Below are 16,106 nucleotides of genomic sequence, written 5' to 3'. Positions count from 1 at the left end.
TCCTTACTCTCCGTGTCTCTGTCTAGGGACCCCTGTGAAGCTATGCTCAATAAACCATCCCCTGGTTTAACCCATTGTACACGTCTAATGTTTCTCCATGTGTTCACAGCTACTAAATTAATTATAGCAAAATCATGGAAATCCCCCACCTTTGCTTTGAGGCAGTTAAAGGAGAACTATGAGGTGAGTGAAAAGCACTCACCTCATAGTTCTAGCCGACCTGTGACAATGAGACTGTCACAGGTCGGCTCAGTAGATCGGGAAGTGAGCGAACACATACCGGCGTTCGCTGTCACCCTAAGCTCGTCACCCTAAGCTTGCGGTATACTGAGCTTAGGGTGACGGGAGGATGCTAGTTTGTGTCCTCCCGTTACCCTAAGGAGAACTATGGGGAAAAGCCCTAATCCCATAGTTCTCCTTTAAACAAAAATTACAGTGGATAATGATTAATGTGAAGTTGAATGCTGTTTTGAACAATAGCCATCCTCGTTTCCTCATAGTCTGGCAGCCCTGGATTTCTTATTTCCAACCTCCTTGCTCTGATCATACTCTGCTGTCCATTTGATTAGATAAGACCCATTTGGTCTGTTTATACTTACCCTGTGACTACCCACTATCTTTTGTCTGGAGTTCTTTTCTTTCTTTCTCCTCTCTCTCTCCTTTTCTTTCTGCTACAATACCCTTCCAGTATGAGTACTAGCTATTGCTCAATATGGTCTTCACACAACTTCCTTGAAAATACGTCATGAATGTGAAGCCCATTCACTACGGATGTAGTGTGTTTTTATGTATTCTTCTACAATATACCATGTTGAACCTTTTGGACTGTTCTTTTCTTTCACAATAAACTTTCTTGTAAAAAAAAAAAAGAAATAATAGAACCTCAGTTGGGGTTTTATTTCTGTCTGTATGCATGTCTATTAGATAGAACAGGGAGTGAAGTCAAATTCCCCTTTGAGACACAGACATCAATAAGCAAATTTTCTAGTACCAAGAGGAAGATTTAGAACCTCTGTCAAGGTTTTATTTTTGTCTGTATACATGTCTATCTCATAGGTGTCAAGCAAAACATGAAATAAGGTGAAATCTCCTAAAGTGTATGTAAAGCCAGAACATTTCATTTAGATAGATAGATAGATAGATAGATAGATAGATAGATAGATAGATAGATAGATAGATAGGGTAGGTTTTTTGCTGCCTGTGTCCCACTGTTGAGATTTACCTTCACTTCCTGTGCTGTTAGGGAAACAGAAACTGAGAGGACATTTCTCCAAAGCGAATAGAATACCCATCTTAGACAGTTGTCATAGAAACAGGTGGATCAGAATCAATGGATGATTTACCATTACCTCTTGCTTTCCTGACAAAGTTTGGATTTCCCCCCACTTTTTGTCTCGGACAATGGACCATAGGACCTGAGGTGTAAAACTTATGAAAACGCATTATCTATAAAAATTGCAAAGGATTAGAACTTCTGCTATGTTTTTATTGTTGTCTCACTTCCTATTCTGATGACTGGTGTCAAACAAAATAGAAAGTGAATGAAAAAGTTTCCACTACAGGCACGGGTAGCATTTAAAAACTGAAAAAACAGTGGGGAAGCAGGCAGCGTTTTCCCCCTAGAAGTTTTACCCTTACCCATTTTTCCAAAAACTGAAAAAAAAGTGCTGGAAGGCTATATCTGTGAATGTTCTCAGTTATTCAGGTCATGGTGCTGTTAGCAGTAGTTAGTCACATTTAACTAGGCTTTTTTCCCCCTCTTGTTTTGCCGGTTATTTTAGTGGCTTCCTCCGTTCTAATGCGTTTCAGGAACATACCCCAGCATTTATAGTTACAGAGGTAATTCAGTCACCTTAATCCAATCACCATGGTGTCACGGAATGTATCAAGGAAGATGTTGATTGTCCAAGAACGAAAAAGGTCTTTTAAACCTCCCTGTTCTAATTTATACACTCCAGCCTTCATTGTATTATAAGATCTGGGATAAAGTAGCAAATTGGGTGAGTTACATGGCTGAAGGTGTTCTTAAAATGGCATTCTATGTGGATGACAAGTGGTGTTGAAGGCCCTCGTCCCTTTTGGTAGGAGTCAGGCTTTAACTACAGATGAGTGTTCCTCCAAGTAACTTTTTGTGCAAATCCTAGTTCTTCAGCATTTATCATTGTCAGAGCTCAATCTATGTAAACTTAAAAACAAGTTGTAAACCTAAAGTTGCTCTTGGTGTTCCTAACATGAAAGCACATCCTGGCACTTAATAGTCTCCCTACCTGCACTCTCAACACTGAATTCCTTTTTTCTTAAAGAGCTTAATAGCTCAAGGTCAGGTCATACACTGCATGCAAATGAGCTGCCAAGGAGGACATTAGGTACAAAACAAAGCTCATGCAAAGTGCAGCCCCTGCAGGTGGTCAAACCCTCTCTTTGCTAGAAGGAACTCAGTTAGTAAACAAGCAGTAAAGCCACCTGGTTTGTTCATGTGCAACCTTTGACTAAGAAAAGATAATATGATTATGCAGAGCCAGATATGGAAGCGTGTATCCCCAGATAATAGATGAATAAAAAATAGGGAAAACCAGGAAACTAAATCCCAGTGGGTGAAATGTATCTCCTAACTCTTCAACACAAGGCAATAAACTGAGCTCTTTCTAGCAGAGAAGGTATGTGACCATAATCATGGCTGGACCTTGGGTGAGCTTTAACTGTGCCTAGTGTACTACTTCTGCATGTGGTAGTATATCCCAATCATCATAAATAAGAAGTGAGCTGTGTCCATCAATTAATTAAATAAAGAGAAAGAAATGTAAAAAATGGTAAAGGAAGAAAAAATGGTGAAGGTTTGGGGCACCTGTTCTTACCTGAGAGAGGTACTACTAACCTCTGCCAAACAAAGGGCAAAAAAAAAAAAACTGTGTCTGAAGTCAAAACATTTTTCTTAGGTGTGAATAGGTTTTTTAATGCTATCTTGTCCTTTGGGAAATTTACCTTCAGAGACACAGGAAGTAAAAAAGAAAGCGCTACAACACAAGGGAATATTAACTCTTAGACAGATGTTACTGGGACAGGTGTTATATTAGAATAGTTCCCCTTTACCCTTTTACTAGTGACAACTGTAAAAATTTTAATTTCCAATCACTTTCTGAACTGGTTAAAATGGTTACTAGGAACAATCTTGAGGGTGAATCTTCCTAGTGGTGAAACAGACAGCAATAAAAAAAAAAACTGGCAGAGGTTTCAACACTGCATACAAAACTGAAAAAAAACTTAAAGACTTAAAGTGATATTAAACTCAAAATGTTTTTTAAGCTATTTCAAATGCTGATTAAATCCCTTACAATGCATGCTGCTCCTTGATGTTTAAAAGTTTAAGCTTCCTGCAGAATCAAATGTTCCCCTAAGCACTGGCCCTGATATCCTGTTTTAGTGTGGCTCCTGTCCCGTGCAGGGGCCCTTGAGCCGCCTTTGTGGGTGCTAGTAAGCAGTGTATGTCTCCACAAACATACAAACACAAGAAAGCAAACCACTCTCCACAGAAGAGTAGATGAACAACTGTTGGAGACTGTGTTCTCTATTGTTTTCTTGTATTGGCCAGGACGTTCAGGGAAGTAGGGCAGAGAGATTTGGAGCCAGCCATTCAGAAACATGATGACTGTAAGTGTTTGGGCAAAATTTACAGAAACACTTTGCTGGGCAACAATGTAAAGAAATACATTGCTGGGCAATATACAGTATATTTGTTTAATCTGAATTAATTCTTGAAAAAAAAAGTTTGAGTGCTTAATACTACTTTAAGGTATGTACATATGTACAATTAAAATACCATCTGCCATTCATGTTTGTAGAGTGCATCATTTAACAAGAATTTCCTTGCCGAAATTCTTGACAAAACAATAGGAAATCTGCATATTGGTGACCCTTTAAACATCAGGTAGTAAGTCTGCCAGTGAACCACAGCCAAGAAAATACTAGGCATTACCACCATGTCATGTATTCTTTTTTTACAAAAAGAATTGTTATTCTGTAGTTGTTCTGAGATTAATGCATGCAGCCAGGTTAGATGGAAATTGTTTTTTTTATCATTCAGAAGATTCTGAACTGTTAATTTAAAGTCTTATTTACAAATCCTGTTTTATTCTCTTTGCAGCGGCTGTCCATAATGCGATGTGACCAGCAAACCAGGCTCAGTGATACCAAGTTACAAGGTGTATCCCAGACAGTTATATCTGATCCTAATTCTTGGCAGAATCACTCTCTTCACATTGCTGATCTACAGAGCAAACTTCGTCGCGTGCGTCAAGAGCTGTATGTATAATATAGTAAATAACAGAAAAAGGGACTCGGAAATAAACATATTATATTCAAACATATAACATTCATTGTTGCAAAATATGTATAAGTAAATAGACCTTGTATTGGTCACATGTATCTTAAAGCAAACAGCTAAATGTGTAGCTAAAATACATGTGAGTTGTTTGTACAGCCCCAGTTCCCAAAAAGGTGGGACGTTGTGTAAAATCTACATAAAAACAGAATGCAATGATTTGCAAGTTTCATAAACCCATATTTTCTTCACACTAGAAAATAGAAAACATATCAAATGTTAAAACTGAGGGAACATACTATTTTAAGAAAAAAATAAGGTAATTTTGAAATTGATGGCAGCAACATGTCTCAAAAAAGTTTGGACAGGGCCATGTTTACCACTGTGTCGCATCCCCTCTTCTTTTAACAACACTCTGTAAACATTTAGCAACTGAGGAGACCTGTTGCTAGAGTTTTGGGAGAGGAATGTTGTCCCATTCTTGCCTAATATATGATTCTAACTGCTCAACAGTCCTGGGTATTCTTTGTCATATTATTCATTTTAAGATGTGACAAATTTGTTCAATTGGTGAAAGGTCTGTACTGCAGGCAGACAAGTTAAGCACTGGATCTCTTGTACTACGAGGTCATGTTGTTGTCATAGATGCAGTATGCGGTTTAGCATTGTCCTGCATAAAAAAGTGCAAGGCCTTCCCTGAAAAGGATGTCGTCTGGGTGGGAGCATATGGCATTGATGGTGCCTTTCCAGATATAAAGGCTGCCCATTCCATGTGTACTAATGAACCCCCCAAACCTTCAGAGATGCAGGATTTTGAACTGAGCGCTGACAACAGTACAGAGGATGAGGTATCCATGGTATCCAAAAAGAATTACAAATTTTGATTCGTCAGTGCCGCCTAAGGGCCTGAAGAACACGGTCATCTTGAATTGCGTTTGGAGCTTCTTCCTTGCGCACAGAGATTTCTTTAGATTCTCAGAATCTTTTGATGGTATTATGTAGTGTAGATGATGATATATTTAAAGTCTTTGCAATTTTGCGTTGAAGAACATCATTCTGAAATTGTTTGACAATCTTTAGATGCAGCTTTTCACAGGTTGGTAAACCTCTGCCCATCTTTACCTCTGAGGTACTTTTACTCTCTAAGATGCTCTTTTTATACCCAATCATGTTACTGACCTGTTGCCTATTAACCTAATTAGTTGCAAAATGTTCTTCCAGGTCTTTCTTTGTTGGTACCACTTACATTGCCAACTTTTTGTTGCCCTGTCTCTTTTGAGACGTGTTGCTGCCATCAACTTCAAAATTACATTATTTTTTTTCTTAAAACGGTACATTTTCTCAGTTTAAATATTTGATATGTTTTCTATTGTGAATAAAATATGGGTTTATGACATTTGCAAATCATTGTATTCTGTTTTTATGTAGATTTTACACAGCATCCCAACTTTTTTGAAATTGGAGTTGTAATTCTACCCAGCCAGGAATTAAACTGACACCATGCAACACACTTTTCTCTGCTGCTGTAAGTAATACAGTGCGGTTGCCTCCCCAGTCTTTGACTGGGCAATGAAGGAGCAACAGTAGACTGATGTGGTCACCTCTCTTTTCAAATCAGCATGTTGCATATCCGTAAATTGCATGCAGCAGAGCCTGGTTTGTTCTTGGTTATGCCCCCTCCTCTTTTAGTCTAAATTTTACTGCACAGGGGTTACAAAATGCTGATATTGTAGGTACTTTATAAATCAATTTAATTACTACTTATGAATACACAAGTGGATTTTTTTTAAATATCTGCCTATAGTTCAGCTTTAAAAATCACTTTTTTTTCCCCCCCAGCAGCTGGGTGATTAGGACATGTCATGTCTATCATACTTACAGCAACCTTTTTATTAGCATGTTGGTACTGTCATTCTGTCTATAGAAGTTGTGTCAGAGAGTTCCACACCACTAACTTTTAACCGTGGATAAGGTGGCACTGCATGAATACATTTGTATACAAACCCTAAGAAACAATATGGGGGTTTCCATAATTGATTTGCTGGAGAGGTTTCCGTGACGGACCCCCGTACTCAGGATGAGTATGTCCGCCGCTGTCTTCTTCCTTGCTGAGGAGATATTGCAACCTGAAGATCCTTAGCTCCCAGTTTCCCCAGTCACTAGCCAAGGCTCGAGTGTAGGGTGAAACAAACTCTGATTTATTGAGAAACTGCACAAACTTTTATACAGCAAGTGATGAAATCAGAATATAATCCCATCACATCCACCCTCCCCCCCCAGACCATCGGTCTGCTCAACACCAGAGGGCTTCCCCTGCTAACGAGCTCCAGACAGCCATAGCAGAAGCCTGGACAGAATGTCATTGTTCTGAGCTCCCTCAGAGAACAATGGGAGATAACGAGGGGTGGTGCTGATGGTCTTTCCATAATCAGGTTACACAGCATAACGCACTCAAACATAATCCAACACCAATACACATTTAACTCATAAACTCATCACCGTGTCGTCACAGTTTCACCCAGCAATTTCTGTCAGAATTCACCTTATGTATTAAATAATATTCACTGGATGAATCTTGTTAGTTCCAATTTTGCCAGGACAAAGCTCACAATATAGTAGTAGGTATTTTTCACCCTTGAATGACTCTTTGCGGGGATGTTTGCTGAGAATCAATTAAATGAAAATGTAAAATAACGGTAAAGTCCTTTGGTTAATTTGCTGACGTGCTCTCCATAGTGCTGAAACGGTGCTTATGCATAGGAGGGTAACATTTAAAAAAAAGAATTCCTCCGACTACCAGAAGGAACCAGTCCTGCTCACCAAGCATGCAGACTGGTATACCTATAACAAGAGTGCAGTGAGCATGCAGCCCACCCCCTGATGCTGATACCAGCTAACATGTCCTTCAACATCAAGGAGGTGTTTTGAGGAGGCCCCCTCCCCCCGAAAAAATGGGGTTCCACTAAAGCGCTTGGTAAAAAAAATGGGCGATTATTGGGCAAATATTTAGATGAGTCAATGATAAATACACCCCAATATTTTTGACAGTTTAAGTGTACAAGAGTTTAATGTGTAAATTTCTCTCTTTCTCTACAATTCCAAAGGGAGGAAAAGTCTGAGGAATTACTGGACAGTCAGCAGCAGGTGCAGTTAGTGGAGGTGGAGCTGAGAAAACTACATCAGCAGGTACACATGTACAAATTAAGGATACACTCATAATTGTCCTTTACCAGAAACCTTTATTCAGTATTTCTTACTGCCTATCCTGAATTAGTCTTTTTGTAGTATTTTCCTTCCAAGCAGGATAAAAAAATTACACAATAGATGGACACAGCATTTATCTACAGGTGAAACTCGAATAATTAGAATATCGTGCAAAAGTAATTGCAGTAATTGCTGCAAAAGGGGCCCAAACCAAGTACTGAGTACATATGCATGCTTGTACTTTTCAGAGGTCCGATATTGTTCTATGTACAATCCTTGTTTTATTGATTGCATGTAATAATCTACTTTTTTGAGGTTGTGGATTTGGGGTTCTTGGGGTTTTCATGAGCTGTAAGCCATAATCATCACAATTATGACAAATCACGGCTTGAATTATCTTGCTTTGCATGTAATGAGTCTATCTCATATATTAGTTTCACCTTTTAAGTTGCATTAGTGAAATAAATGAACTTTGCACGATATTCTAATTATTCGAGTTTCACCTGTATATTGCAGCATGAAGTGCAGAGGTCTTAAAATTTATATCTTGAAAAGTTACAACATTAGGCTACTTTCTTAAAAGAGAACTATTGGGTAAGTGTTTTTCTCCATAGTTCTCTTTAGGGTCACGGATGGACATATACTAACCTCCTCCCGTGACCCAAAGCTCAGTATATCGCGGGCAATAGATATACTGAGAGCGCCCCAGCCGGGACAGATCCCGACAATACTGTCAGGATCCACCCAGCTGCGTGATTGACACCTGGCTCTGCCTATCTAGAGGCAGAACCAGCTATGCCCACCCCCTCGCCTGTCCATTCCTCCACTCAGTGCTGGAGGATTAGAGAGGGGAGGGGGGAATCCCTGTGGGGAGCGGTGACCGACAGTCTGCAGGGAGATGATCGAAAAGTGAGCAAGCGACGCTATGTGTTCGCTCACTTCCCAATCAATAGAGCCGGCCTGTGACAGCTTCTTTGTCACAGGTCGGCTCTAACTATGAGGATGAGTGGAAATCACTCACCTCATAGTTCTCCTTTAAAGTAAAACTGTGCCTTGCCAATTTAAGTTAAAACAGGTTTGCATTTATTCCCCTCTTCCCTAGTATGATATATTCATCTTTCCTTCATTTCCCAAACACTCTACTCAGCTATGGGAAATTAAGAAAAAAACCATGAATGCAAAACGGAGAAGCATGGGACTCACTCCATGTGACAGTGCTTAACCAATCACCAGTGCTGTCACATGAAGAAAGTCTTATAGCAACTTCATATTGTGGGCCACAGATAATCACATGATAATCTACACTGGAGCTCCTAGAGTTTTGTTTTTATGTTGGGCTTGTGTCGATAGCATTAGTTTGACCTCAGTTTGAGATGCTCCTGAGATCATTTAGGAATCCATGACAGGTGCATTTGACCAGCAGTTGACCTTCTTCTGACTTGCCTTTAACCTGCTTCAAGCGGTTTTTGCATTCACACAGACTTGCAAAACCAATTTGGTGTGAACAAATGCCTGTTGACACAGGCTCTTACATAGAGACATAGGGTTTGATTTATTAAAGGCAAAAATCATGTTCACTTTGCAAGGGAATTCATACTTGCAGCAAAGGAACATACATCACATACAAGTAATGATTTAAAAAAAAATAACTTTTTGTAATCGGTCTTGGTCCTTATTCCCTATATATGTTTTGACTGTGTCTCACAGCCGAGTGGAGTAGACAGAGCATGGGAGTAGGGATACACCGACACCGATACCATTATCGGTATTGGTGCCGATACTATGCATTTTTACGAGTATTTGTGAAAATGCCCCGATACTAGAGGCCGATACTGGCTCTGTACATTTTTAAACAGGTGCGGCTGCTTTAAGGTCCAATGCTTGCTGGGGATTTCGTCAACTTCCTGCGGACTTTGTGGCGGCTGTCTTTTACAGCGCTGGTCTGGCCATACATTGCCATCTCCTCCTTGCCGCCATCCGCAGACCCCTGGTGAGACCCAGCAGAGCCTTAGTTACACTGGAACACAGCCCTAGGAGATGACACACACAGACATGGGGAGATGCCGCATAGAGCTCTAATAAGACGCAGTGGCGTAACAAGCGGGGGGGGCTTGCCCCGGGCGCAGGACTGAGGGGGGGCGCCGTCATGACCCCCGCTTAACGAAGCCCCTGGCCGCAGATGCAGTGGCTCCCTCTCTCTGCCACATTCACCTGGCTGTCATCGGGCGGCGGCTCCCTCCTCCGAGGCCACTGCGAGCGGCCCTCTACAGTGCCTGATTGGAGGGCGCGTCTGCCTGATGCAGCCAGCCCTGATCGCATAGCGGCGATCCGTTTTATATAATATGGGGGGCGAAAAAAATATTCTGCCCCGGGCGCCCATAACTCTGGTTACGCCACTGATAAGACTAGCATGCAGCCCTGTTACGATGCCGCACGCAGCCATGGGGAGATCGGAACGCAGCCCTGATGAGACCCGCACGCAGGCTTGGTGAGACCTGAATGCAGCCCTGATGAGACCCGAATGCAGCCCTAGGGAGACTGCACAGCCCTGGGGAGGCCACACAGCCCTGGGGAGACCGCACAGCCCTGGGGAGACCGCACAGCCCTGGGGTGACCGCACAGCCCTGGGGAGATCGCACAGCTCTGATGAGACCCACATGCACCCCCGGTGAGACCCACATGCAGCTAGTCCTAAAACCATTAGTCTGTATTGTTTTAGAAAAACTGTCATGTGACACAAAAAAAAAAGGTATTGATAATTGGTATCGACAAGTACTTGAGGAAAAGTATCGGTATTCATACTCCGTCTTGAAAAAAATGGTATCGGTGCATCACTAAATGGGAGGAAATATTTTGTACTCTTGTCTCTCTTAAATTAATTTTAGCTTTACCAGAATCATTTGCAAGTTTTTCCATTCAAAAAGTGATTGAAATTGCCTAAACATTGCTGTGTCTATGGCCAGCATAAAAGCCTTCAAGCATAAAATGGATGACATGCTCTGCCTTGTTTTGAATTAGTAATTTCTTAACTTTTTTAAATGCAGTGATACATGCAGTGTATGTTTGCACCATTGTGGATGTGTTCCATCTCATTCTTAGTCACATACACACCCAAATTTTATGTTGCACATTAAGCAATATCCTCCTTTTTTCATCAAGTGTGATACATATTGAATTATTTTACTCTAGTGGTGAAAGTGTGGCCATTTTGTCCTTTAAAAAGTATATTTATTAAAAATGTAAGGTAGGATTCTATCCATTCCTCCTCCTCAACGGATGAAAATTGTCTAAGATGGATAAATATGTGTATTGACATATAATAGAACATCTGACTTTAAAAAAAGATGCACCGTTAAAGTATAAACACTGCAGTGAAAACTTTTGCATAACAGGCAGATGAGGTTTAACGTCGATAAATTTAATGTAATGCACTTAGGAGTTAAAAATAGGCAAAGGGAATACACATTAATGGGTACTCCACTAGGGAAGTCAGAAATGGAAAAAGATCTGGGGGTCATAGTAGACCACAGATTGAACAATAGCTTGCAATGCAAGGCTGCGGTAACCAAAGCAAGCAGAGTACTGTCTTGTATTAAAAAGGGAATGTACTCGAGAGACAAATCTATAATTTTACCACTCAACTGTGAGTATTGAATCTTTCAAAAAACACTTGGACGATTTCCTGAGAGACCGAAACATTCAGAGGTACAGGTTCTGTTAGGAACAAGAACACAAGGGTACTCATACACAAGCATACACATTCAGAATAACATGCATCCACGCAATGGGTTGAACTTGATGGACCCATTTATTCAACCTCAAATACTATGTAACTATGTAACTATGTAATTGACATATCATTGCTAACAATGCAAAGTAGATCAAATATAATTCTTTATCATGCCACAAAACAGAAAGAACAGTGCCTCCTCCTAGTGTAATACTGTTTATTGATTATAGATAAAAGCAGAGAGCAACCAGCTACTCACATGTACAGTGATTATCGGAGAGTGTAAAACACCAGCAATGGACAGACCAGGCCTTCTAGAATATACTGATGGACCACCACAGGGAGACACAATAGGATAACAGCTGCAATGTTTCTTCCAAACACCTCTTCCACTTCCAACAAATTGCGTGCAATTGGAAAGCTCAAATGAAAGACACATTCAAAGATTTACAACCCAACTTATTGGTTCATTTATTTAAATTAGTGTGTTGTGTCGGGGTACATTTGTTGGACCGTGAAATGGGGAGGACTTTGCTTTAAAAGAAGTTAATATGGAGACTGGAGAATTTTCCTTATTCTTCAAAGATGTGTTGTATAGCTAGGTTGCCTTGTTGAAACATAGACTTGAAAAGGAGAATATAATTGGCAAGAACGCCATTCTTAATTCCAAATCCTCTATAGATACTTGATGCAGTTGATGAATTGTATTTTAATAGACGGATAGCAACTCTAGTGCTAGATTAAAGATGAAAGGGGATAAGGGGCATCCTTGCCATGTACCTTCCTATAAGGTAAATTATGCAGACAAGTGCCCTGCAATGCAGATCCTAGCTGAGGAAGTGTACATATTTTGCAGAAACTGTTACATTCTGCCATGGAAGCCAAAGGTATCCATTACTTGTAATAGCCATTGAAGACTGATATTTTAAGAAGTCTTATTTTTATCTAAGGTGACAACAGAGATATCTGTGGATGTCAGGAACTTTGCAGAAATTCATTGCCCCTGATCTGCCCTTAGGGAACCTCTTTGGTTCCTATACATTGTATCTAGCAGGTAAACGTGTGACCATAACATAGAGCATAGCCCATTTATTTTGTGAACTTTATTTTTTTTTAATTAATGGTTATATTCCAAGCCTCATTATTAGGAGCAATAATAAAGCCTGCTAGTTCACACTACACCCAAACTCAGCCCTATTGGAAAACAGCACTTATGGCTCCTAGGTCAAGCCCTTTCACCACCTAGTAGGAGATGAACTATTGGGACAGTCCATCTGTTACCAGAACTACTGGAAAGGTCTATTCTACTGGGAATCATGGGTTCATTTGAGTGTTGTGCATTTTCAGACATGGTGCTTGTGAAATGCTCATGAGCTTATTCTAGGAGTGCCTATTGTTATGTTTTTAAAAAATCTTTGACAGGTTGCTGCTTTGCTCTAGCAATGTGTTAAATATATCTTCCCATCCCTAGGTTCGGGAGTTTTCGCAAATGGCTGCGCTTTCTCGTAGTTACCGTGATGAGCTTGATGCATTAAGAGAGCGATCACGACGTTCTGAGACACAAGTGGGCACTCTCACAGAAAGACTACGCACTATGGACTTTTATCAGCGTTCCCTTCAGGTCTGCCATCTGTGACATTAGGACTAAGGGTGGCTTCAAATGTTTTATTGATGTGGAATTATTGATGACGAATCTTCTTGCTTCTAACAGGAGGAGAAAGAGTTCTCTAGGAGTTTGTTGGAAGATAAAGAGGTGTTAGAACATCAACTAGCTGCTGAAAGAGAACGTTCTGAAAGACTGCGCATGTGTGAGAGAGAAAAGCACTCACTAGAAGAGAGACTCAAACGGTTAGAAATGGTAAGATATATCTAAGAATGTTCTTGTATGCATCACATTTTTGCTATTCCTTGTTATGGGTATATATACTATGAGGCTAAACTGTATTCCAGGAAAGAGATGCAGAGTGTCAGCGAACGCAATGTTTACTCCAAGACAATCTAACTCTGGCAGAGGAGATTCGAGAACTTAGGCAAGAGGCACCTCAAGACTGGTATAGAGCTTATGAGGCGGATACAGAGGCTGTCTCAAAGGGGGAGAGAGAACGCTTGACTAGCAGAGAGCAAGCCTGGGTCAAGCAAGAGCCAGAAACAGAAGGTATGTGTTGATAAGTGTTATAAGAAAAAATGTTGTATGTTGTATATACAACAGGTATTATATGTAATAAATGCGCTGACGTTGTTTTTACCAGTAGACAGTAGAATTATCCCTATTGTGACCTTTTATGATTTTAAGCAAAATTAAGCATTTTAATTTACCAGGTGACATGACTATAACATAAAACCACAAAGTGCAAGTGGTAGCATAGAGTAATGAACACTTCACTGTATTACCACTGCAATTTTGCAATACATCATCTGATTGTTTAGCATGAACTTTGAACAGCTATACCTTAAATATATGGCTATATGGAAAATGGACCATCAAAGGTTTAAATTATGTGACTTTTCAGGTTAGATATTTTTTAAATAAGCATTATGTGTAACTAATATCATTGTAGCACCTAAGACAATTCCATAATTTCAATTTTTGATGGTCCATTTTTCCAACCCCTGTAACTATCACTTTTGCTTGACAGCTTAGTCTGCATGTGCTTTAAAAGAAAAATATATAGGCACGTGAAATAAAAAGGAAATGTATTAAATATTGTTATTAGGTGTTAACCACATACAGTTACCAGAATACAATATTCTTCACTATAGTGGGCTAGCTCACAGAGACCTAACCAGCCATGATCACAAGCTCATAGCTTGCCCTATGATTTTGTGTGTGTAATATGGTTATGTTTACTATAGTCAAATTCACAGATGTGAGAGGGGTAGATAGGGCCCGAAGTCCCAGAGTCTGCCTTTGGGGTTCTAATTTTGCTGGGGAGCATTTTTTGCTTTGAGTACCACTTTTTTGAGATAATATGATCATTACAATGCTCACACTTGGAATCTGAATGTCAGAATGGTTGAACATTATTGGCTGACTGTGATGCGAATAATAATGTCATATTTACATACAGTATTTATCATTAGGGATTACTTATGTTATAAGGAACAGAACAGAGTATGTGATTTAATTTGGAAGAAACTATAATCCTTTTACTTCTGCTTGGTGCGTAATAGTATACTGTAAGAGACAAATCTGCAAAGGGTTCTTGCCTACATGCATTTAATTTGTTAGTTTTAGATCTGAGCTCAGAATTATCTCAGGCACTGCTGCGACTGGAGAAAGAAAATCAGATCCTAAGAGAAAGGTTGCAGTCACTGACAGGAGGAAATGCAGAAATTGAAAACATGATTCAATATCATACAGGGCCAGAGGGGCTCATGGCCCAGGTCTTGGAAAGAAAACAAGCCTTATGTATCCGAGAGGTAAGTGCAAATTCCACTCTTTAGGAGAGAAATTAGAATGCAATTACAAATAACAAAATAAATGACATGTTAAAGTGAAACATAACTTAAAACAGTGCAATACTGACTAAAGCTAACAGGAGGTAATGGCAAAGGATAAAACAAAACTCTTCAGTAGGAAAATGTATAAGATGATACATTTTCAATCTCTTGCATCATAATCGTAGCTGCACTGTGTTTTTCTGCTGCCATTTGTTTCTTGTTCTCTTGTCCACAAACACAACACATGTGGAAAAGGAGTAGGGTTTATTCTATGTATCAAATTTATACTGACCTTAGTGGAGTGCCAATAATGAGATGTTCAATCACTTGTTATAAATGTATTACGTTTTTGTGCCTTTAAAAAGACATAAGGTAACCTCATTTTTCTCTAATTTTTTTTACTTGACATGCTGTGTTTACATACATTTGCAACTGAAACCTCTGTTTCTACTAAAATGTTTAGAAACAGGTATTAATCAGATTCTGCTTAATCACTATTGTACTGATTGCTAGTGGTTTCCATGCTATTAACTTGCTAACAAATACAGGCGTGCCAAAACACAAAGTGTATGCCTAAAGTAGGGATGTTCAGATACCAGTGTCTGTATTGGTGTTGAAACTTGGTATTTTCACAAAGAACTACCAGGGTCACAGGAGTTGCAGCTGCGAGTGGGCCCTGGCGCTCCACCACTGTCCTGAAATCATTAGTCTGTATTGTTTTAGAAAAACTGTCACATGACACTAAAGAAAAAGGTATCAGTAATTGGTATCTGTGAGTATCAGTACTTGTACATGGTCTGGAAAAAAATGGTATCCGTGCATCCCTAATATATATACTGTATATATAAAACAAATCATACATTAAAACAGGGATGCACAAATCCCAGGAGCCCCATAGCCAATGCTCTTTAAAAATGACAGCTGCCTTCTAACTTTTGAGTTTTTCTCTATTCTAGTCTTAGAGCTGGAAAAGTATCAGTACTTGTACTTATACCAAGTAGACCAAGTACGGTACTTGGTATCTGTGTATCCCTAGCCTAAAGGTATGGAGAGGTAGGGACATCTTCTACTAGGTGACAAAAATAGTTCCCTTTTCTGCCTGTACTTTATTATGATGATATTAATGTGGTTTAACCTCCCTGGCGGGATTTCTGAGTCTGGCTCAGGGTTAATTTGCAATACCAGGAGCGGTAACCCCAAGCCAGACTCGGGAATACACAGAAAAGTGTCACTTACCTTGTCCCTGCGATCCCGCAGCGTCCTCTGCTGTACGTGGCCGGCCGATGCCGGCATCTTACTTTTAGTTTCGTTTTCGGGCGTCACAGCTGGCGGGAAATTCAAAAGTGAAAAGTTGCAATGTGCACAGAATACACACAATACAATGTAATCTGGTACTCTATCTCTATCTTTTTT

At 39.9% G+C, this 16,106-nt stretch overlaps 1 protein-coding gene across 1 annotated transcript in view; it reads left to right on the top strand.

Moving 5' to 3' along the window:
* CCDC88B (coiled-coil domain containing 88B) overlaps positions 1–16,106 on the top strand; it is a 64,215-nt gene that overhangs the window by 28,539 nt on the left and 19,570 nt on the right. The window contains exons 8-13 of the mRNA XM_018564910.1: positions 4,142–4,299; positions 7,423–7,504; positions 12,724–12,873; positions 12,964–13,110; positions 13,203–13,407; positions 14,482–14,672. Coding sequence (XP_018420412.1) covers positions 4,142–4,299; positions 7,423–7,504; positions 12,724–12,873; positions 12,964–13,110; positions 13,203–13,407; positions 14,482–14,672 — 933 coding nt within the window. The remainder of the gene's footprint in view (positions 1–4,141; positions 4,300–7,422; positions 7,505–12,723; positions 12,874–12,963; positions 13,111–13,202; positions 13,408–14,481; positions 14,673–16,106) is intronic.

The sequence above is a fragment of the Nanorana parkeri genome, unplaced genomic scaffold, assembly GCF_000935625.1.
Source record: "Nanorana parkeri isolate BGI_ZX_2015 unplaced genomic scaffold, ASM93562v1 scaffold25, whole genome shotgun sequence".
NCBI classification, from domain to species: domain Eukaryota; kingdom Metazoa; phylum Chordata; class Amphibia; order Anura; family Dicroglossidae; genus Nanorana; species Nanorana parkeri.
This window is presented reverse-complemented; position numbering and strand designations above follow the sequence as displayed.